Source organism: Odontesthes bonariensis, chromosome 18 (genome assembly GCF_027942865.1).
Source record: "Odontesthes bonariensis isolate fOdoBon6 chromosome 18, fOdoBon6.hap1, whole genome shotgun sequence".
Classification (NCBI taxonomy): Eukaryota; Metazoa; Chordata; class Actinopteri; order Atheriniformes; family Atherinopsidae; genus Odontesthes; species Odontesthes bonariensis.
The window spans coordinates 20,778,224-20,803,508 of NC_134523.1; the positions used below are offsets into that span (position 1 = coordinate 20,778,224).

At 39.3% G+C, this 25,285-nt stretch overlaps 1 protein-coding gene across 2 annotated transcripts in view; it reads left to right on the forward strand.

The window, feature by feature from the left end:
* The first annotated feature begins 733 nt into the window (after positions 1–733).
* tnxbb (tenascin XBb) overlaps positions 734–25,285 on the forward strand; it is a 62,818-nt gene continuing 38,266 nt past the window's right edge. For both annotated transcript variants that reach the window (XM_075449826.1, XM_075449827.1), the window contains exons 1-5: positions 734–801; positions 7,775–8,145; positions 10,896–10,953; positions 11,059–11,268; positions 19,866–21,233. In XM_075449826.1, the coding sequence (XP_075305941.1) occupies positions 8,011–8,145; positions 10,896–10,953; positions 11,059–11,268; positions 19,866–21,233 (1,771 nt within the window). In that variant the 5' untranslated portion in view covers positions 734–801; positions 7,775–8,010. The remainder of the gene's footprint in view (positions 802–7,774; positions 8,146–10,895; positions 10,954–11,058; positions 11,269–19,865; positions 21,234–25,285) is intronic.

Below are 25,285 nucleotides of genomic sequence, written 5' to 3' on the forward strand. Positions count from 1 at the left end.
TACAACAAAATCATTCTACTGTAAAGAAAATAATTTATTCAGAAGTGTGGATTTCACAAGACTGCCAATTTATCCTGAATTGCCTAAATCCAGGGAGAGTCCCACATGAAATTGTGGATTATCCAATCCAGCTGTATATGTTCTCAACAAACCTCATCCCAACCTGCAGAGCCAGTAAAAAGATATGGATTAAAGTATTCCATGTCAGAGATTTGTTTTACATCCTATCTGAGAAAAACAAGAGTGAAGGCAGCCAAGTGTCTGTTTGTGATGTCAGATCCTGGAGCTACTCCCCTGACACTCAACGGAGGAACAGGTCTGTCAGTGCTGCATCAAAATCAGACTCCAGTGAACAAACAAAAGAGCCAGAAGGAGAAACAGAAGTGGACTGTCTGCGACGTCTCCAACGTCACGGAGCGTCCAGAAGCAGAAGACAGGGACCCCTTCAAAAACACATTAAGGATTTCAGGCCCTTAAAAACATCTCAAAATTCAGATGTTTTCCATCGCAAATCCTCCGCCCAGCAGGGACCTGTGAAGCACATAGAATGACATCAGAGTGAAAGAGTGGAGGAGGAGGAGAAGGAGAGGAGAGAGGGAAGAAAAATTCTTCAAGTATGAGAAAATTTTACTGCTCTCCTCCTCCCCTCCTGCTCTTTCTCTTTCATTCCTTCTTTCCTTCCCTCTCTCCTTCTGTCCATCCCCCTCCTGCTGCTGGTCATTCAGTGAAAGCTTCTCAGAGCCGGACAGAAACAGACACAGAGACTCCTGGACCAGCGAGGAGAGAAACTCCTCTGAGCAGGTTAGATGCTTTTTTATATTCTCTCAAGTTCAAAAGTTGGCAGAATGCTCCTTTTTGCATGTTCTTTGAATCATTTTAGATTATTTGAGAAAAGTCCCTAATATTATGGATGTTTCATCGACATGTGCGAGATGGAGTTATATTTGCAAATCATTTAGTTGAATGATTTAAACCGATAATTTTTTTGCGAATAAAATTAAAATCCAATCATTTGGATTATTGAATATACGGCTAAACAAAAATTTCCTCATTCTCGCTTTGCATTTCTACAAAACTGCGAAGTATTCTTTAAGATCAAGATAATACTTTTTGTGTTTTTGTCCTGTTGGTTGGTCGAACCAACCAATTTTAAGCTGTTGCAAAGTCAGGCGGTCTAAAAATGTATCTCGAACGTCTCGGAAAATGGATTAATCAATTTCAATCAATTTCCAATTTATATTGTTTGGACAAAAAAATATATAAATTTGACAGTGAAATATGACATCTAAAATTTTTTCCTTTGCATTTCAATAGCAAATAATCAGATAATAATTGGCAATAATTGGCAAAACAAAAATTAAAACCGGTAAGTCCAAATCAACTTAAAACACTTTATACGCCTAAAATATCTCTTTTTTACCACCTCGTATATACAGAAAAGAGGATGATTATATTCTTATAGTATCAACGGTCTTTGTCCGTTATTGAGGGGGAAAAGCAAATGTTCTACATATCAATCAATTTTTTTGCACAATAATCAACAGTTATCTTGAATTATCCCGACTACTTAAAAAAATGAATGGTGAATGATATAATCCTGCATTATTCCTAACAGAACTGAATGAAAAGGGTGTGCTTCTCCATACAAAGCAGAGGGAGGCAGCCTGCTGCAATAATATGAAGAAAATTCCTATAAAGAGAGACTTGTACTGAACCAGTCGATTCAATAAAGAATGACGATTATTCAAGTTTGTTGTGTGGAACCAAAGTTCACTTATCTGACATTATCTCACATTTTGGCTTGAGAAGCGAAATACCAGACCAGATGCAAGCATTCAGATTGTTTTTCACTGTTTTTTCTCCTGCGAAAGTTATTTCGTAGTTTATTATGTTGTTCATGAAGTTGGCTTGTGAAGATGTTTGCCCTGGTCTGTGTTGGATTTCACAGCAGCTGCCTTAAGTGAGTGTGTTTAACAATGCTCGTTAGCTCAACATTAAAAGTAGCTGATCAGACACTTGTAACATGACACCTGCTCTAAATCAAAATTGTTTTGATCAAAAAAACATCTCTTAGCGTCTTTTTGCTGTATAGTTATTTCCCTTTTTTTCGATCAGTTTTCATTGTAATTTGTCTTGGACAGAGTCCCTCTGTTTATAGTTTGCATGTTCTCTCTGTGTAAGCATGGGTTTCCTCTAGGTTCTCCCCCCCACAGTCCAAAGACGTATGTTCTGGGTTTATTGATGGTTCTAATTTAGCTGCAGGGATGAGTGTGAGCATTCATATTTGTCTGTGTGTGTTAGCCTTGTGATGGACAGGCAGCCTGTCCAGGTTGCTCCTCATCTCTCACCCGCTGAGCGCTGGGATTGGCTCCAGCCAACCTCAACCTTGAAGAGCTGAAGCAAGTATAGAAAAGGGGTGCATGGTGGATAGGAAATAAAAGTCCTCACTTTGTTGTTGTTAAAGTGGAATGAACTGATTTCACAGATTTATATGCGTTTACAGGTGTCGCACTAAGCACAACTGCATGTATAAATCTTTTGACTTTAATGCGTTTTTTAAGTCTAATTTTTTTTGGATTTCAATTTTGTTTTCCGCAGTCACACTAACATCACTTAAAAAAGACATTTTTAAAAAAACTTGAGACATTCCAAAAAATTGAATTATCTTCCATCCACTTTGAGCCTACAGCTGTCACTATCTCTGTGTACAGTTACCACTGTTACAGGTATTTTTTCTGGTCTTTAGTTGGATTAAGGACACAAGTTTAGCCACCTGAATCAAAGAGTGGATGAAAACACAAAGAGTTCCACACGTGTCTCCTGAATAAGACTTGTGGAAATAAAGCCACAACCATCTCTACAACTTTTTGGAGGATTGTGTTGATGATATTCCGGTGTAGACAAGAGGACAAATCTTGATATGAACAAGTATTGCAGTGGCCAGCATGTTACAGCACCGATACAGACACTTTCTACAAATCCCAGACTAAACCTCGAGATTATGTTTTCATGGCTCAAAAGATTCAAATGGATATACCTTTGTCTTGCAAATGGATCCTCTCTCCACTGCAAAGAAGAGGGATAACTTGACACAACACCAGTTCCCAAAGTTGGTACACATGCTAATGAAATAGGGGCAGTATTCAGTTTAGCATTATGTTGCTGAAATATGCAAGGTCTTCCCTGAAAAACATGTCTGCATGGGAGGGTATGTTGCTCCTTAACCTGTGTACACTTTCCAACATTGATGGTGCCTTTCCAGATGTGAAACATGCCAGTTCCATAAGCGGTAATGTAACCCCATACCATCAGAGATGTGGGCTTGTGAACTGAGCCCTGATAACAAGCTGCATGGCCCCTCTCCTCTTTTGTCTGGAGAATTCAGCATCTATTTTTCTTTTTTCCAAAAACAATTTCAGATTTCCATTAGTTTGTCCACAGAACAGTTTTCCACTTTGCCTCGGCCCATTTTAAATGAACCTTGGCCAAGAGAAGACAGCAGTGCTTCTGGATCTTGTTCACACATGGCTTCTTCTTTGCACGATAGAGCTTTAACCTGCATTAGAGGGTGGCATGGTGAACTTTGATCACAAACAATGATTTCCGGAGGTGTTCATGCAGTGATTTCCATGGCAGAGTTAGACCAGTTTTTAATGCACAGCCAGCTGAGGGACCGAAGATTATGGTTATCCAATATCGATTTTCAGCCATGTCCCCTGATTATTATGAATAAAATCTAGGATTATGAGATTTACAAATCATTGCATTGTTTTTATTTACATTTTACACAGTATGCCAACTTTTCGATATTTAGCTTAAAAAGAAATAATCAATGGTGAGATACAATAGAACTGGAATTAGAGTGCTGCTATTAATCCTGGAATGACAGGATTACATTGAATTTAAGATGTCCTTTTATCTCTAGAGCATTTTTGTATGGTTTTTATTTGTTAATGGAAAATGTCAAACATTTGACAATGGTCCTTTTTTAACAAAACAAATATGAATATATGAAAAATATTTCTGTTGTCTACTTTGGACCCAAGGAAGAATAGCTCAGAATTTGAACAAAAAACATATCTGGTTGAACAATAATTCAAATATTTCTTCATTAAAAGAATTGAGTCCCATTGGATATGCATTACATTTACAACCGTGGCAAGGATAGGTTAATTTAGAAAGTGAAATTGTTGACCAGATGTTGAACAGTGTAACTCGGAATGAATTAATCAATCACCAGATAAGTTTTCATTTTGTAGGATTTGTCTGTGTTTTGTGTTTAGTGATGATGTGGAAAGAAGGAACACTTCATCCACTTCTCATATGAACGCCTCCTGGTTAATAGTATCAAATCATTAAACCAAGTTTCGATGTTGAGTGCCAAGTTTGCATTTAAAGAGCCAGTCAGAGGGAATTTATTTGGCTGCTGAAAGCTAAGTGAACAGAAGGAAAAGGCTCTACCAGCAGAAAGAGAAAGTAAAGGTTTGAAGATAGACAGGAGGATTTCTGGAAGATTCTGTGGCCCTCCTGAGGTCCAACTGTATGGCAGCTGTCACTCGCAGGTATTTACAAGCTATTCGTTCCCACTGAAGCACGAAGAGCGGTTTATCTTACTGTCGGAGGTTCAAACAGATGTAAATTAAACAGCAGATGCTGAATGCTTTTTTGTCAGGCCAAATAAAATTAGCAGCAGAGAGAAAAAAAAACATGTGAAGGGAAGGTGTGGAAAAGTAGCAGGTTCACATTTGAGCTGCATGCGTGTCCACATGCCTTATTTTGTATTTTGTGGCAACAGGGCTTTTTCTTCACTCCAAGTATTTCACTTCATTTCTTACTCTAGCAGGCATGTTAGCTTCTGAACTCATCCAAGTAGCTTTGGTTTTTATGTGAAAACACAGTAAAGTAAAGAAAAAAGGGTTTAATACTGGTTAAAAGAGTCTGTCAGTTGAAAGTGTATTTATTATACCCATCCACTATGCCAGTATACCTAATGAATAGGCCTCGTTTGTCGGTTGACAAAGTTTACCATAGACCCAGATGCCAAAGTTGTTTGTAAATGTGTTCTAAAAGTTCCAAAGAAGCATTACATAGGTACATGAGGTATATGGAAACTGCACTTGCTTTTAAAAGGTGTAAAATACGTTTAAAGAAACATGAAATGGCAATGCATTTTCCTGAAGAACAGGTTGCAAAAATGTTTTTGCATTAAAAAACACTTCAGTTAATCAATTTTGTCTCGTTCTCACTTGTGACGCCAAATCAGCCTTGACTTGTCAAATGAACAACATCACATGTTATGTGCATTCAAAGGTACAGAATATATATAAATTCAACAATGTAGCAGCGGAGTATTCTAATCCTCTTAAAGTGGACATTGAGCCTTGTGACATGACTCAAACTTGTTTTTCATCTTGAAGATGCTGAATTGAAATTGAAATCTAAACGTAGGGAACTTTGGAGGAAAAGTCAAACTCCTGAACTTTTTGCCGTGTTCCTCAAACATGAGCAATTTTTGCCATGTGGGGTAGTGCAAGTGGTTTACATGGTGTGCAGAATGGTTTTGGTAGGTGATATTTTACAAGGTGACGAATGTTAGGACCCCACGTTTCTCAGCTGAGCACTGCACAGAGCATCCTGCAGCGGGTTCACTAGTTCTCCATAATTGGAATAATGTGCCAGGAACACTTCATAAGACCAGCCATTCTGGAAATGCTCTGAGCCAGATGATGGGCTCTTTGACAAAGTTCCTTGGCCCATCTATCTTGCTTCTAACACATCAACTTGACTGTTTATTGGCTGCCCAATAGATCTCAGCTCTTGACATGTGTTGTTGTGACAAGATCAGTACGATCTAATTAAATCAGTGTTATTAATTGCACCTGTCAGTTGTTTTAATGTTGAACAACAGCTACCATGATTAACAAGTTAGTATAAACACTCGTGCATAAGCAGAATATCAAATAATGTAATCTTGCAGATACGAGTCAGGAGGTTGAGTTAATCTCATTGACTTTGACAGTGGTATGATTGTTGTCGTCAGACAGGCTGGTTTGAGAGTTTCTTAAGTTGCTGTTTTGGATTTTCACCACAGCAGTTCCTACAGTTTATGCAGAATGGAGGCAAAAAAACAGAAACTATCCAGTGAGCAGCACTTTTGCAGACTGAAAGGCAGAGGTCAGGCTGGTTGGAGCAGAGAGATGACATAACTTAAAAAACAAATGTTTACGACTGCACTGAGTTGAGAAGCAACTCAGACACGTCCAGTCGAGAGTTGGATGAGCAACAACAACTGAAGAACACGCCAAGAACAGAAGTGGGCACAGACTCACCAAAATTTAACAACTGAAGATGGAAAAACACAGTCTGGTGTGATGAGCCTTGTGTTAACAGTCCAGGCTACTGGTTGTTATATTTGTGAGGATTGTGTTCTTGGACACTTGGGACCTCCTGATTCCTAAAAGTCATTGTCTGAATTGGACAACCTCTCTGAGTGTTATCCTGAAAATGGGACAAACATTGAAAATTTCATCATGCATTAAATGAAATGGAAACACTGTCTGAACTGTAAAAACTTACACTGATAAGAGAACAAAGACAGAACAATATGTTAGTTCTCAGTCATAATTCAATTTCCTGATCAGATTTTGAAGATCTTTCCGTTCACTATATAAAATGTTATTTAAGGTAATAGCATTATGATACCTTATATACCTATAAGGGCAAACCCTTATAGTTAAAGAACATTTCTGAAAATGTGCACATCCCCTCCTAAATAGTATTTATTGCTCCACCGGCAGGAAGAATGACGTTATCCTGATGTGCTGCAGCTCGCAGCAGCTGCTTTCTGCATTCAGACCTGCCACTGCAGAATGTGGATTTGAACAGTGGATCTGTCAAGTTTCAACCAGCTTTAGTTATAAACCTCACAGGAGAGAATCAGGTGGTTTGATAATCTAATGTCTGACTCATATCTGAGAATGTGATTACTACTGTTTTAGTGTGGGAGGACATATCGAGGGTTATTTACCTGTCATGTCAGATTAATGTCGTTCTTTGAGGGTTTGATGGGTTTTTGTCACCCTTTCACAGCTTGCCTTAGATGAATTCACAAAGTAATTCTATAAAATATGAATGTTTGGGGACTTTGATGTAAATGTTTAACAATCAGCAAGCTATGTGACAACATCCAGTTGTCCTCCTCCTTATAAGCAACCAGATCCACACTGTCCAATGTGTGTGCTTTGTTATGTAGTATGACCTGCAGAGGCAACTGAATGCCATCATCATGGGAGCATGATGAGCTTGGATGTGGGTGTATGCTGATTGTATACATCCTCATATAAAATGTTTCTCCCTATAGAATATGGAAAATATGTGAGCCTTTCTTTGAGAAACTGAAATATATTGCACTATATATTGCACCGGCTTAATCAGTTTAATTCATATTAATACTTTAATTAATACTAAACCAAGAACTATGTCATCAAATTCTGTATAAACGAGGCCAATCTATCCCAACAGATCAACAGTGTAACAAAAATCCCAGAATGCCAGGTTTCAGTCTGCTCCACGTGTTAGAAATCTAGCTGCAGGATAACAGTCTACTCTTTCAGACCAAGTTACTTTTTCCATGGGGTTTATTGGCTGACATGCTACACTGACAGGCCCATAAACAGGTTATGGTCCCCATTTGTGCTAATTGTGGCCAAAGTGGAGTCTGCTGAGCTAACATGAAATTTAAGGTGAGCTTAATGAGTTATTCCGTCTCTTCCAGGAAGAAAATCTTTGGAGTACAAAAAGGCAACAGGAATTACATCATCATTTCTGTCAAATCTGATTGAAACAAAGCGACAGCAGCTGAAAGATTTCATTGACCTGCGGTGCTACTAAAGCATTCATCTTTCCAAACCGGCTCCAGATCAACCACACAGCCCAGTTTTGCCAAATAGTCCATCATCTTTCCCTTCCCTTCATAATCCGAGGAAGGTTTTCCCTGGTTTGATTCCAGTGATGCTTCCCCTCATTCCTTCCCTCCTCCTCCTCTTCCTCCTGGCTGGCCCGGCCCTCCTGACTCCATCAACCTCCAGAGAGTTACAGATCAGAGGTCAAAGGACACCAAGGGACACCGCGCAGAACTCCATCAAGGTGACTTTTTTGGCTCTTTAAGATGAATGGACGGATTGAAAGTTGGTCAAAATATACAAAGTTGGTCAAACCTAGATTGGGTCTTATTTGTTTGAAATGTTTCCTATTAATTCATAGTTATACGAAGTGATTTTTTCCCAACATCTAAGTAATTACAGACCCTGACTTGATGTTTTTATTTGACTGCATCTGGAAGTCACTGCATCATAATGTGCATTTACAATCTCTTTGTAAAGAAGTGCTTGTTACAAACCGGTTTTATGGGGCTATAAAAGGGCAAAAATGAAGGTAACAAAAAAGTAACTAATAGGCTGATGGTGGGAAATCAGTCTGTAACAACTCATGTAACTGATGCATCTACCCACGGCACCAGCTACTGCCTCAGCTTAGCATTAGCACGCAGAGGCCAGTAACCTACCAAAGTATTCACGTCTCTGTAACCCCAAAATGTGGAATACATCTAACTCAGACCTTTATGGTAAATGTGTTACAACGTCACAGAGTGAGCGGAATTTATTTCACATTTTCCAGCAGCCCAAAATAAATACTTTAAGTTATTCTGACGTTTTCAATGATTGAATACTTGTTTGATTTTGATGTAACATATTTGCTGCTTTGTTTTGATACCTGTGTGGTGTTTAAGGCTGGATATACTGGCTAGTTATACATGAATTGTAACACCGGTTCTGACACAATTATGTGCTTTCCGTGGGTTCTGTTAAGGTTTGTTGTAAATGATCTGCTTTCATACTTCACTGGTTGTCTTTGTAAAGTCAGGGAAATGACAGAATGCCTTTTAAGTGCACCTGTGGGCTCTAATGTGCTTATTATGCGTGGCTGCGTTTATGACTGGGAACAGGGGCTGCATCTGTAGAATAAAATGTGAAATGAATGGTTGAATAAGAAACACGTTGTAAAGCACTTTGTAAGACCAAACTATGGTTAAAAGGCTCTAAATAACTGCGAACCACAGGCCACAAAAATCTGAATATGGGGGCACTCCAAACTCACGGATGGCTGGTTTTACCACAGAGATAAGACTTCTCTGTCAGGTTTCAGTGTGTTACTACTCTCTGCTTGGTTAGATCAGCTGAAACATGCTCATGAACAAAAAACAGGAACAGAAATCTTCCGTAAGAGCACAGATGCCCAGGGTGGTCCGTGGCGTGGTGGGTTGGGCGGGCGCCCCATGTGCAAGGGGCTGTAGTCCTCGCTGTGGCTGGCCCCGGTTCGTGTCCCGCATTGGACGGCCCTGTGATGTGTGTCGGTCCCCCTCTCTCTGTCCCCTGCTTCCTGTCTCTCTGGACTTTCCTATCCATTAAAGGCACAAAAGCCCCAAAAAATAATTTAAAAAAAAAAGAGCACGGATGCCCAAGCCTCAATGAAAACTAAATGTTACAGCCAACACACTAAGTCCACAACAACTGAAGAACGTCCACACTGTGAGTTACAGTTAAATCATCATTTTAAATAAGTAAAAATCCTAAAAAGAGACATATTATGCCCTATCTTAAGGTCTTCATCATATGTCTGTGACATGCTTAAGTCAAAATAACACATAGAGACAGAAACAATTGGTCAACTATTTTCAAATGGATTATTTTTGGGTGTGGAGTGACCCACTGGACTCCACTCCACGCCTCTCTTCCTCATGGACTGCTAGTTTAGCACATTATTATGGAATGAGAACTAAATAGCCTGCGAGCTCAGACTACACATCCAACTGATACATTTCTACTTGCCTTCAATTTTATTCTCAAACACATATATTTCCCTCATCTGCAGACTGACATTGGACAGCTCGTAGGCTACTGATCCCTCTTTTTTTTCACAGTTTTCAAGTTTTCATGAGTCGTGTGTTAAACTGAGCCCATTTGTTAAAACACATGACAGGACGACAATAATTCAGTTTCCTGAAAGAAAGTAAGTACTGAAAGAGTACTTACTTTTCATATTAAGTGAATTAAATGATGAAATTTCATGTTAATAGCGATGAAAAAGCAAGAGCAAAAGAGTTTCTGCTTTCGAGAGACAGTGAATGTAACATCATCTGAAGTTGATGGGGCAAAATGGGCTGGATAACCTTTTAAGTGATGTAATTTTTGCCTGCAAATCTGAGGGGTTCGCTGTGTGATCCATTTTTGGATGCAAGGAGCCAAAAACAAAATGCCTGAGTTGTGTTTTTTCTGAGTTGGCCAAGACCTCAGAGACACAAATACAACATATCCTCTCAAGAAAAAATATGCCCCCCTTAACCTTCAAGGTGATGTACAGGTAACGGGTGCCCTCAAAGTCATGTGGTTGTTTATGTGGTGAAAACTAAACTGGCCTCCAGGAATCCTGAGCAAGGAATTTCTATGGAGTTTTTTATGCCTTTCATCCCAGTTGCACAAGTTTATTTAAAGCAAGGCAATATCCCAGGGTAAATAGAAAATCATGCCAAAGGCACACCATGGCAGCTAGTAGCCAGGCACAGCACCCACAGCAGAAGACAGGATCAACACACTTGGGAAACACATGAAGCGTGTCACAGAAATGAACCATATTAAATGCAAAATCAGAGCTTTTCCATATTCTCCATATTAGTATTGAAAAAAAAATACTCAACTGTATTCAAAGGATTCTTTTTCAATCATTCACTGCCCTTGATGACATGTGGCATGTTTAGTCTTGGAATGCGTGCAGTCCAGAAATGACAAACAGCATAAAACACAGTAGAATGTAATGACTCTCTATTGTTGTTGCTGCAGGTAGTGATCTCAGAGGGATGTGCCACTCAGGGAGATTCGTCTGGTGTGAGCCAAGAAGGTAAAACTGATTTCTACATTCTGCATTCACATCAGCACAATGTCATGATAAAACCTGTTTTGTCCTCTCCGCCATCGGTCAGTTGCTGATTTCTGCATTTCACAGGTAAAGAGATTGATCTGGCTCCTGGTTCTCCTCTGGTCCTGACCCATAAGATCAAACTGGTCCCATCGGGATCAGGGTCGGGGTCTTGTGGCTGCGAGGCGGACTTCGCTGCCCTGCGGGAGCGTCTCGAGAGGCTGGAAAGGGAGGTGTCTGAACTCCGGGAGAAGTGTGGAGGAGCTCATGGAAGCTGCTGCACCTCTGAAAGCAAAGGTAACCCGGACAGTTGTTTAATTCCACTGTTGACCAGTCTGACTTTAAATGTTGTATTTTATAAGTTGAATAATAATTTGATGAGACATTGTAATTTTTAAATAAGCAATGGTTGATCAGGAAACAAGAAAAAAAACAAACAGACACGCTTTTCGACTTTCAATTAGACTCAGCAAGAGGAAATCAGCTCAAACTGATTGTTAAATGGACAGTTGCTATTTTAGGTAGGTGATGTCATGCCTCTCTACCTGAGCTCCAAAAATAAGCCAATTAGAAAAAGCTAGATGCGTCTGAACTTTTTAAGATTAGCGTCTTTTTCAACTAGCGTGCATCAAATTGACATCCTTTTATTACAGTCATGAGTTAATTTCATCTGTACAGAACTGATGATGTCCTTCAGACAACTCTTCACTGCACCCCCAACCCAGCCGAAAATCAACTCTTAAATGGCATAAAGGTTGTTTGAATGTGTCCATGTTGTCAGCACACAGAAAATCAATCCAGAATTGAGTAGTGTGATCACAGAGAGACCAAAAACTAATTATAAAGTAATCTTTCTGATTCTGTGGATGATGATCAAAGAGCTGCGAACACACAAAACAACACACTGACACCATGACAACAAGAGGGGGAAATGAAACAAGACATAATGATGACTGAAACTAGCCATAATCATGTTAATACATTTACTAATCATTTAAGTCTGGTTCCCTTGGGGTGATTAATGAGCAGACCCTTACTGCTGTGCGTTTTCTTTTTCAGCTCATGTCACGCTGAAACTTTGATATGAGACATGTTGCTGTTTTCTCAGCACAGCTTGTGTTCATAGCAACATGTGTTTAACGCTTGACTGAATTTTCTTTGTTTGCAGAAAAAAATCCCTCCTGTTTTCCAGTTTCTGCAGCTGAATTCTTGTTTTGTGACACCATTATGCTCCAAAACTTCAAAAGCAGATTCTTTTGACACAATGATATAAGGGAGCACTGCGCTTGTTAAAAAAAAAAAAATCAACTCTTACTTTAAACTAAACACAGCCGGCAAAGCTCAAGATTCAAGAGATAATGACGCAATTTTTATACCACACACTAAGAGGTTAAATTATGGATTTGTTTAAATGTAATAACCCTCACTTGAAGTTTAATTCCAGCACATATCTTTCTACTCTAGTTAACATAGATAAATATTTACAGTAAATCAAACCCTTTCATTACATTGAAGATATGCACATCACTTAACAGCGTTTGAATTTCATCTCAGGATTAGATCCACCCCAATAACCATCACAAAGTTATTGACTACATGCAGCCTGAAAAACTAAATGCAGGGCATAAAGAACCCTGTATTTCCTTCTGTTGCTACAGAAACCTATTCATGTGAACATTTTCCGAATTCCAGCTTGTTTCTTGAAATTTTTCCTCATAATGCCCTTATGAATAGCTGGTATTCATGTGTAAATTTTGGAATACTTTGGAAAAATAAATCAGGGACTGACTTTGTCATCTTGTTTTCCAACAAGAACAAAACTTTTTTTTTATAGTTGAACAAATAAAAAGTTAGCAGCACTGAGTCTCTCTCTTTCAAATGTAGTTCATAGAGTTAGAGTTACTCCAGAATAGATGAACTATTACAGCAATTAGCCAGTCTTATTTGTTTTAAAAACTCTCTTTTAGTGGATAAGAGGCTGTTTTCAAACTGCTTAGGTTTTATAAAGCTTGTCTTTTAAACATGCTTTATTTTTGAGAGGGTCAAATTATTAAATTTTAAACAATAATGTCTGAATCTAAAGTTGAACTGATATTAGATATAACTTTTAAACAGCTACCGTTTCCTCAGAACAAAAATAAAACAAAAGTTTCTGGATTTAATCTATCAAGTGTATTAACAGCATTATCGAGATTGGCAGACAAATGATCTCACAGATAACATTGTTATAAAATCTTGAAATCATAAATGAATGTTATTAACGTGGGTAAGCTTGGAAATTAACTTAAACGGGGCATATTTGTGCATGAGCCCCATTTACCAAGGCTGAACTTTTGTTAAAATAAAGACAGGAAAACATAATGAAGCATTTATTCCCTGCAGGAAAATCTGCTGAGAGGAATGAATGCCTTCAGTTTTAAACCATATTGTGGAACATTTTATGAGCAAGTAGTATGAGCCTCAACATTCGGGACAGTTTATATTGATATGTCTTCTTAATGCAGATAATACCAAGTATGAGCTCTGTGAGCCACAGAATAGAGGAAAACAACCTAAAAAAAGCTTCATAAATAGAATGATACCAGTGTCTGTGTACTCAAATCCTCTCATACAAATGCCATAAAGAGTTAAAATTGCATGTTTCTATCTAACACCAAATCATAACATAATATAAGTCATCTTCAAGATTCATAATAATGTCAATACGTCATCATAATAAAAAACAACAACAATTAATCCTGTAGCAAGTGGGAAAAAGTTGCTTTTCGCAGAAAGAGACCTCCAACAGCGTAAGGACATCGGCCTCAAAATGTTGCCCCACGTAGACAAAACATTACTCAGTCCATTATACAAACAAAAGTATTTACACAACACCTCTGAGCCACATAAACTACTTGTTTTTGTTTTTATAAAGTTGTAAAATTTAACAGGCAGTACAAACTAAACTAAACAAGATTTGAGGGGAGCCATGAGCCCACGATGTAGTCAGCTTAACTGTTCAAGCATCTGATTCTTGTTTCACTCATGCATTACTGCTGAGGCTTAAGTCTGACTGTTTGTCTCTGAGCTTAGCTGTTAAAGGACTAACACACTTTACCCTCTTCTTCACATAACATCTCTTTGAAGAACTGTCTAAACGTTGCATATATCCATACACATGTCGTGCTTTACGAAAGTCTCTGTTTTAGTTGTATTATATTTGTAACTGTAAAACAAATAAGAAAAAAAGGATTGTGTGGAAGTAGTCAACTGATTGAGGTCATTCTAAGACATTTAAATGTATTCTCCAAAACCACTGGTGTTACTTCAGCAAGGCAAGGCAAGGCAAGGCAAGGCATATTTATTTATATAGCGCATTTCATACCACAGGCAACTCAATGTGCTTTACATAAAGACAAGGCATTTAAAAGATAAAAATTAAAACACAGTTAAAAGCAATCAAAGAAGAGGGGAAAAAATAAAAATATAAAAAATAATCATTAATTAATTAATTTAAAAGTGAAGAGTGCAGATAAAATACTTTCAGGTGTCATATGCACAGCTAAATAGAACTGTTTTCAGCCTGGATTTAAACATTGTCAGAGTTGAGGCCTGTCTCACATCTTCTGGAAGACTGTTCCAGATGTTAGGAGCATAAAACTGAAACGCAGCCTCACCTTGTTTAGTCCTGACTCTGGGCACCAGCAGGAGACCCCTCCCTGAGGTTCTCAGAGCCCGAGTTGGTTCATATGGCTCTAACATGTCAGAGATGTACTTTGGCGCTTGACCGTGAAGAGACTTGTACACAAGCAGAGCTGTTTTAAAGTCTATTCTCTGAGCGACAGGAAGCCAGTGCAGAGACCTGAGCACTGGACTAATATGGTCGTATTTCCTGGTTCTAGTCAGGACTCGAGCAGAAGTGTTCTGGATGTACTGCAGCTGTCTTACAGCCCGTTTAGAGCCCAGTGAGCAGGCCGTTAAAGCAGTCTAACCTGCTGGAGACAAACGCATGGATCATTCTTTCTAAGTCTGGTTTAGACACTATTCCTTTGATTATGGCAATGTTTTTTAGATGGTAAAAAGCTGCTGATGTTATTTATTTAATGTGGCTGTTAAAGTTCAGGTCTGAGTCCAATATTACCCCGAGATTTCTAACTTGATTATTAGGTTTAAGAGAGAGAGTCTCAAGGTGACTGAAAACACTTTATCTTTGTTTCTGTGGGCCACAGACAATGATTTCAGTTTTGTCTGAGTTTAGCTGCAGAAAATTGTTTTGCATCCACACACTGATCTGTTCGATGCAGTGACACAATGTATCTACAGGCCCGAGTTCTCCTGCCGTCAGTGACACGTAGATCTGAGTGTCATCTGCACAGTTGTGGTAGGACACATTATAGCTGCGTATTAGCTGGCCTAATGGAAGCATGTACAGATTGAACAATACGGGTCCCAGGATTGACCCCTGGGGAACCCCACAGGTCATAGCCATTTGGTCTGAGACACAGTTACCAATTTCAACAAAATATTTCCTGTCCTCCAGATAGGACTTGAACCAGTTTAAAGCACGACCAGAGATTCCCACCCAGTCTTCTAACCTCTGTAAAAAGATCGCATGGTCAACTGTGTCAAAGGCAGCACTCAGGTCCAACAGAACTAAGACTGTGACTTTACTTGCATCTGTGTTCAGGCGGATGTCATTTGTCACCTTGATCAGAGCTGTCTCAGTGCTGTGGTGGGGCCTAAAGCCTGATTGGAAAGTATCAAAAGCACTGTTAGACAGGAGAAAGTCACTAAGCTGTTGGTATACAACTTTTTCTAGGACTTTGCCTAAGAATGGCAGGTTTGATATGGGCCGGTAGTTGTTCAGGACTGTGGCATCAAGATTGCTCTTCTTTAGAAGAGGCTTCATGACAGCCGTTTTTAAGGCCTTTGGAAATGTTCCAGTCTGGAGTGAGACGTTGACTAGATGAGCGAGTTGTGGTAACAAACTGCTCAGCACAGACTTTAGGAATCTAGTGGGCAACTCATCAAGGCAGCACGTTGATGAACTCAGACTGCAGATGGTCTCTTCGACTGTTTTGTCAGTAACAGGTGTGAAATGTGTCAGCTCTAGGTATCCAGCTGGCTGCAGAGTAGTTATTTGTGTTGTGGAAATTATTGCATTCTTAATGCCTTGAACTTTGTCATTAAAGAATATTGCAAACTCATTACACTTGGATGTAGAAATGAGTTCTAAAGGCAGTGAAACTGGTGGGGTTTGTTAATCTGTTTACTGTAGCAAACAGGACACAAGAGTTGTTACTGCAGTTTTTGATGATTTCAGAAAAATAACTCTCCCTTGTTCGACGCAAAGTCTGGTTGAACACATATAGCTTTTCTTTATAAGTCTCATAATGAACCTGGAGCTTTGACTTGCGCCATTTCCGTTCGGCTCTCCGGCACTCCCTTTTCTGTGCCCTGACCGACTCTTCTTTCCTCCATGGCGCCCTTTGCCTACTTTTAACCATTCTAACCTTGACAGGAGCAATGGTATCCAAAACATTTAAGAGACTTGATGTGTAAGAGTTCAACAGATCATCAACATTAGAACACGGGGTGTTCTCAAACCAAATCATAAGCAGAATTCTTATGTTCCTGCAGCAGGTTTTCCCACCTTTTCTCTCTATTGTTACCAGTTTTCCAGTCCATGCTGCTGGTAAACATCCTCACAGCTTGATGCTCTCATTACCGTGCTTCACTGTGGGGATGATATTCTAGCTGTGATGAGAAGTGTTGGGTTTTGAAGTGTTTTCCTTGATAGCCAAAAAGTGAGCCTCTCTGGACCAGCGCTCCTTCTTTCACATGTTTGGGTGGCCTTTTTTTTTTTTTTTTTTTTTTCCTTTCGATTAACCAACGGCGTTTTTCCGATCTCTCTTCTATATAGTCTAATATTGTGCAGTGTACTGCCTAAAGTGGGGCTATGAGCAGATGTGTCCGTTTCAGCTGCGCAGCCCCTTCAGGCTTAGCTTTGGCTTCTTTGTTACCTCTCTGATTAATGCCCCTCTTGTGTGGTCCTTGAGTTTTATTGGGCTGCCCATTCTTGGGTTGGTGGACTTACTTGAAAAAAAATTAGGTGACTTCTAAAGGTAATTGGCAGTATCAGATCATAATTTAGGGATCGGAAACTTCTTCAACTCTTCACTAATTTGAACTATTTTGTGTTGATTCATTACATTAAATCCAAAAACATGAAAACTGCGGGTGTGATGCAACAAAATAGAAAAAACATCCAAACATGGTGAATACTTTTGCAAACACTGTTACATTCACATGACACATATATTTCCCCAAGCATGCAGACTCTGTGCAGCCATAAACTAACAAACGCCAGACACTTTTTTTTCTTTTCAATAAATTAGACCACAAGTGGCTCTGTAGTTCAAGCAAACTCACTCTTAATGTTCCTAAAACCCACTCCAGCTTTCCATTTTCCTTGTAATTAGTACCAAATTATGCTGTAAATTCTTTGGCAATCTGTGTAATTTCCAGCAATTTCTCAGAGAAATGTAAAAGTTTCCTTGATGTAGAACTGTACTCAACAAAGAATTACAAAAAAAATATTTTAGCTTTCCTTTATTTGACTGTGTAGAAAGAAGCAAAGAAGCACTGCCCAGAATTCATGTGTTGCACATTGTGATTATCGTATGTCCCCATTAATGATGTTTCTTTTTCAAGCTGCAATTCTGGTATTTTGGTGGCACTAAACGGTAATCGAAATGGTTCAGTTTCATCGAAAACTAGCTCAAATATGCAGTTTAGTTTCTCATATTGTGTTAAAATCACCAAGAACTGATAGGCAGCAATAATAAATGACGTGAACAACAGCTATTGTTAGTCTGGTTTCGTTCACAGTAATGTTTCGTTTGAGCAAGGCACTTGTCCGCCTCCTCAGAGTGAGCAGTTTGTTAAGGAGGGAAATTACCTCAAGATAAAAGTGGTGACTCCGACTGCATTTAGTATATTTCCCCCCACATCTGATCTCTTTCATTACAGCTGGAAACGGATCATGTGCACATGTCGCTGTTTCAGCCAGTTGCATGAGTTCATATTACTTCACTGTGGCTGCTCGTTGCACTGACTCATCCTGCAAAACACACACATGAATTAAAGTGTGACATCCATCCGCAGTTCACTCACAAATTACATTTAAATCCAGCGGTCAAAACAAGCTTTCAGATCAGATATTTTCTAAACTAATTATTAGCAGTCTAACTGCAGAAAATTCCCTCTGAAATGAAATGGATAACAAGCATGAAGTTCAATAAAAATAGAAAAATACATATACAAAGAAAGTTTTAGAACTCTACCTAAAATAGTAGATGGAGTGATAGTGTCCAAAGAGGTATAATACACAACGTGATCTCACAACACAACGTGTAAAAGCACAAACATTTTCACAGCAAAGCATAAACTGTGCAATGAGTGTTTTCCCAAAGCGATGACCTTGGCATTTGATGTCTGTCTACACAACAATGTACAGAATCAACAATGTGAATCTGAACCCAAGTTATAAGGATGGAGGAAGGGGCATTGGAGCTGTAAGTGTGCCACTTTCCATGCTGAGGAGCCTACTTTAAGACCAAGGCATAAATTAGCAGAAAATAGTTTACATTTAATCTCTGAAGCTTAGTCAAACATTCAAATGCGTTTTATTTTGTCTCACCAACAATCAAAGATCTCAAAAAAATTTATTTCCCATCATAGAAACCAGGAAATGGCACATATTCAATTTCATAAATTCAATCTTTTTTTAATACATTCTGTTTTTGAAAGTAGATTAATCAATATAAAGTTAAATATAAAGTTAGTAGAGTAAACGATCAAAACATGTAAAACAAAAAAGAATACAACGTATTTTGTTAAAGTTACCTTCTCAGACTGTTTACTTGTACTGTAGGAAGTTCTGCAATTGGATAGTTTGTATACTGTTTGATATACTCCGTGTTTAAGTATCAAGGAAAGTGCCCTACATGTTTTAAAGTCGTGTCTTTACCTCTAAACTTAAAAGTTGACCTCACAATCTACAGGAGAATTCATATTCTGGTTTGAAACTGAATGTGTAACTGAATATTTGTGACAGACGTCTGTTAGAATCAGTCCTTCAGAGCTTGTTAGACATCACAGCTGATCACATGATTAACTGAAAGAGATCAAATTATGAGCTAACAGAACTCTGTGTACTTGTATTACTCTTTTTGTTGAGAATTGAATTACATTTAGAGTTAAAAAGCCAGTTTAGTCATAGTTTAGGTTAGGGTTAGCCGTCAGGAGGTAGATGTAAAGAAATTTACATTTGAAACACCAATGTGTGTGAGTGTGTTCGTTCTCAGCTCCGTGCCCACTGTGATCTCAATTTCCTCCAAGTCCAGTGGAGTTCCTCCACCCATATGTTCAACAACACACACACACACACACACACACACACACACGCACAAAGTCATAATCAGGGCTGCTTTTACAGTCTAATTAGAGAGGATTAGACCTCCACCCTTCAAAAAAAGCTAAAGTGGGGCAGTGAAGGAAAAGAATTTGGTTCTAACTCATTCAAGACATGTTTTATGGCAAGCCTTGGTAACATTCAAATGTTTCAAATGACTATCTGCCATCACTTCAAGGATGTGTAACAACTTGTTTTTTCTGTTCAACATCACAACATTGTACTCTTATTAAATATGTGAGAATTTCACCACTCATTATTATTAATTCTCCGCATTTTTTGACATGTTATCATACTATATGTATTGTTTCATGTCCAGTTAGTGGAAGGTTCCCCCAAATGTTGATAAAAGAAAACAGTAAAAATGAACAGGCTGTTATATTTTCTGTGAAACAATCTATATTTAATCACGCTATTTGACCCTTTTCCTTTGCTTCAGGTGCTGGATGCACCATTAAACCAGAGACCGACGAATGTCCCAACGAGTGCAGTGATCAGGGACGCTGTGTGGATGGCAAGTGTGTCTGCTTCTCCGGTTACAGTGGGCCGGACTGCAGTGAGTCCACCTGTCCCGGGAACTGCAACGACAATGGGAGGTGCGTGAATGGACAGTGTCTGTGCGATCCTGGTTTTTCTGGTCCTGACTGCGCCCAAGCAGCCTGCCCTGACAATTGCAACAACCGGGGCAGGTGTGTCAATGGCAGGTGTGTCTGCAGCAGTGGTTTCACAGGTCCCAGCTGCTCAGACGAAGCCTGTCCTGGGAACTGCAACAAAAGGGGGCGCTGCGTTAACGGACAGTGTGTGTGTAATCCTGGATTCACAGGTCCAGATTGCTCAAATAAGGCCTGTCCTGATGACTGCAACAACCGGGGCAAATGTGTTAACGGAAAATGTGTGTGTGACAGCGGCTTCACTGGTGCGGACTGCTCTGAGATTGCCTGTCCTGGAAACTGCAACAACAGGGGGCGCTGCATCAATGGACAATGTGTTTGTGACGATGGATTCACCGGTGCAGACTGCTCTGAGACTGCCTGTCCTGGAAACTGCAACAACAGGGGGCGCTGCGTCAATGGACAATGTGTTTGTGACGATGGATTCACCGGTGCAGACTGCTCTGAGACTGCCTGTCCTGGAAACTGCAACAACAGGGGGCGCTGCGTCAATGGACAATGTGTTTGTGACGATGGATTCACCGGTGCAGACTGCTCTGAGACTGCCTGTCCTGGAAACTGCAACAACAGGGGGCGCTGCGTCAATGGACAATGTGTTTGTGACGATGGATTCACCGGTGCAGACTGCTCTGAGACTGCCTGTCCTGGAAACTGCAACAACAGGGGGCGCTGCGTCAATGGACAATGTGTTTGTGATGATGGATTCACTGGCCAGGATTGCTTGGAAAGATCATGCCCTAATGACTGTAACAACCGCGGGAGGTGTGTTAACGGTAAATGTATATGCGACAGCGGTTTCAGTGGTGATGACTGCTCTGAGAACACCTGCTCTGAGAACTGCAACAACAGGGGGCGCTGCGTCAATGGACAATGTGTTTGTGACAATGGATTCACTGGTGCAGACTGCTCTGAAAGAGCTTGTCCCAACAACTGCAGCAAACGTGGGAAGTGTGTGAACGGAAAATGCATTTGTGATGTTGGCTTCACTGGGCCAGACTGTGCTGCCAAAGGCTGTCCTAACAACTGCAGCAACAAAGGAAGGTGCGTCAAAGGAAGATGTGTATGCCGGCGTGGATTCACTGGGGACGACTGCAGCCAGTGTCAGGAGGGCATGACTGGACCCAACTGTGATATTGGTAAGTCAGACTCACTGAGAAGTGTCATATTTAGTTAATAGTGGACTTAAAGACAAACACATAAGTGTAGTTTGTAATGTAGAAATAGCAGAGAGAAAGCCCTTGTCAGTCATATACAGATACTACACTATAACAGATACACAACATGCTACCAACTGATGTGTAAGGCATCAGGTCAGAGTTTCCTGACTTCTTGTTATGTTGTCATGGCAATTCATATGAGCCTGATGAAAAAACATACCAGGAATCAATCGGAAAAATTGACAATAGTCGTCTTCCACACAGATTGGTGGATATTTAGTGTAATAAATGATCTGTTTGGACTTTTTTCTATTGAAAGATTGATAGTGCCTATAGTAACAAGCATTGTTCTTAATGTTAACATTAATTTCCCCCGGATTCCCTGTCTTCTTTGTCACATCCTCACTGTCCACTGTGTGTGTCAAACAGAGTGGGGAGGCTGCAGCGAGGCAGCATCACAGTGAAAAACATTTAGCTTTTTTTCCTGTTCGTTTGCCAACGACATTGTTGAAAAATACCCTTAGGTGCTGGATCTAATAGTGGAAGGGAAAACCGGACAGCACTCGTGATAATATAATGACCCAATCTGTAAGATTTCTCTGAAAAATAGATTATATGCCAAACTAAACGTGAAATTTGTTTTGATTTTAAGCGAGTTTGAGTGAAGTACTTACTGTATGATACGTCAGTACCTGCAGTAAACACTGTCAGAGCACTCTCAGTTTGGAGATTCAGACACAAATCCTGATAGACCAACCAAGCAAAAAGCCACACAGAGGAGTGCAATTAGAAGAGTGAATGTTTTGACACCTAAACTCAAATCAAACTTCGAAAATGTAATAGCTGTTCAAGCTAAAGCTATCTTGTGGGTTTTTACACCACTTATGCGTTATTCACTTTTTGACTGAAATCACTCAACCGCAGAAGGTCCTGTCCGTGTAACTGTCTTGTGCAAAATGATCCAGTGTGTCTACAATGTGTTTGCTGGAACTGCAATGAAAATTTTCTTTCGTCATGGCCCCCTTCTGAGTAGCTTTTAGTTTAGCTTGCCTGCTCAGAAACCTTTTGATTCAAACAGAGAGTGCTCTGACTGCTGTCTCGTGCAGGAAAGATGCTGACAACTTTAAACAACTACTCATAAAAAAATTGATAACCCTTAACAATCATGCTAAATGTAGGAGTTTTGTGTTTGTATGTGATACATAAGTAGCACATAAATGTTACTTGATTTGATCAAGAAACATTGCAACTTGTATGGAAAGCGAGCAGATTGCCAATTTAGACAGAAAGCTAAAAAGTTCAGTTGCTCTCACATGAATGAAAAGGAGTCTATGTCTGAAAGGGGCTATTCTGAAGCTATTAAATTAAACTTAGACTAAAAGTTAACAATTAAAAACAAAGTTGCACAATTTTTTTTATTCCTGCAGTATATTCTTGTCTGATTTTTAACAAATTATTCCACAGCAATGAGCAGTGATGTAATGACACAGGCTCATTTTTTGTGAACCACAAAGTGGTCTTCTGGATCCTTTATAATTTGTATGGGAAATGCTTCAACCTTGAATAGATAATCTTTTAATTTATGCCTGAAAAGACTGACACAATTGCTTCAAGTGTTCCAAGAACTGTTTTTCCCAGCGTCAAATGGCTGTAAAAGCTTGAGCACTGTTCCTGTTCTTCAGCTGAGAATTATTGACTCAAGAAGACAGTGCTGCAGTTAATTATCTAATTGACAGTTAGTGCTTTGTAACTCAAAATGTTTGTGATCTTTTTAGGTGCTGGTCAGTAAGCCACATTTACATCTGTTACCAGTATTTCCTACTGCATATGATTTAGTGAGGCCTCTAGATTTAATGCATTTAACAGTATGCTGTGTTTTCTTACTTATGAACTCATGCACCATGTTTGCTCATTATCTGTTTGCAACAAGTCTTAAAGAAATCCCACATTTTTCTACATTTGTCATATTCATCTCTTGCAGCATCTCATTGGCTTTGGTTTTCCCCATGGGTGTTAGCGGTTTAAAACCTCAAGGAGACAATTTACATTCGGCAGAGGTCAAATTACAAATGCTTTAGTGTATTATCTTTTAGCACAGTAATATAATGGGACAAACGCACGCAAACAAGGAGGTTATCATTTCAGGCAGTTTATCATAAAAGATTAACCCTTAATTACAGTTACTCATAAGTCATTCAGCAGCTGTATATAGCTTAGTTTTCCTTGTCACTTCTGCTCTAATCCATCATTATTTTCAGCATCAGTCAGGTCACTTACCTGCTTTAGCTGTGTATTCTTGTTGTTGTGGTTGTCAGTGTTGATGTTAAAGTGTGTTAGCGTATTAGCTCCTCTGTTTGGAGCTGGTTCATGCTGTGGTGATTCCAGTGATGGAACTGTTTCATTAACCGAGAAGCAGGACCCAGACCATAAAAGTCCCTCAGACTGCTGCGTAATGTTTTTCTGTGCTGCCTGAGACTGACGCAGGACAGACATTTATGCGTTTAAGAGTGCTAAGTGTTTCCCCAAATGTAACCGATCGTATACTGTGAGTTGACGGAGGGATGTCCCACAGTCCGCAGTCCTGTAGAGGAATACAGAGTGGGCAGCAGAAACTGTTGATGTGTTTCCATCCACCTGTTTTTGTACATTTGGCATTTGTGCAAAAATACCTCACCAAAGAAAAGAGAAATAAAAGGGAATAAGAAAACAAATGGTGGCATTGAAATGATGCAAAAAAGCTTGATGGAAAAAAAATCTTTTTTTTCATATTCCTTTTTTTTTAGTTAGACAGCCCTGACAGTTTTACTATTGAGGGGGAATTTGGAAAATTATAAGTCCAACTTCTACAATACAATACCTTCCCCTCTTGGAAAAGTCTGACAAGATACCTAAAAGATGTTTAAAACTTTTTTAACTGTGCATTTATTTTAACTGCTCAGTTAGTTCTATAAATAAACACCAATCTTTTATCTATACATGCATACTGAATTCTTACTCTGCACTGCCTTTTTTAAGAAAGAGTTTGGTCTTTACTGAAACATCTCGATAACTATTAGATGGATAGCCAGAAAATGTATGTTTAACTCAGTCATGTTCACCTCAGGATTAATTACAAAACGTAGGTGATTCCCTGACTTTTTATCCACTACGCTACATTACTTTTTGTCCTGTAATTTGATCTTTAAAACCAAATACTTGCAAATACACATATGGAAGCATACTTGCAAAACACAACACAGTATATCTCAATGCTGAATTTAGGCCAATGTATAACTATGTTTAAGCACAGTCTCACACTGCTGCAAGCATGGCTGTGAACTTAGTAGTATTCAACTCTCACAGCTAAAATTGAAATCATTTACAGTAGTATGATCTTAAAAGCTGTTTCTAGGGACCATAAAAGATATATATGCAGAGGACATAAAGTGTTTTCTAATGTTGTCCTTAAAGGAACAGTTCACTATTTAAGACCTTGAGTCCCAGTTCCAGCTTGTTTATCAAGAATAAGAAATGAGGAGACCATTTTCACAGCAATAGCTCATTTCTATCCATTTTGGCTGTTTTCGCTGGTCCATCCTGCTGCTACAGACAGGGTTCCATTGGGCACTCTGTTCAATGTCCTTAAGACAATACTAATGTTAATTTTAAAGAAAAGGTCAACTCACCGGGTGGTTCGTGGATGTTCCTGTGTGTCCCAAAAAAAATTGCGTTGCGAAATAAAAGTTATTTCTTGCTTTATTTAGCATTTTGTAATCCAATTGTATTCCGTTTGGAAGACTTTTCACTTTCACTTTCACTGTCAGATCACTGCGCCAGGGCTAGAGCCTCAGACTCAAATATAGAGCGGATGTTTACGTGCGTCGTGATTTAGCATGAAAAATAGTTCCTGAACAGCAAAGAACACGGATTACACGGATGGAAAACCATAAAATGCGCCGACATTTTTTTTTTTAATACCACTAACCACCCGGTGAGTTGACCTTTTCTTTAAAATTAACATTAGTATTGTTTTAAGGACATTGAGCAGAGTG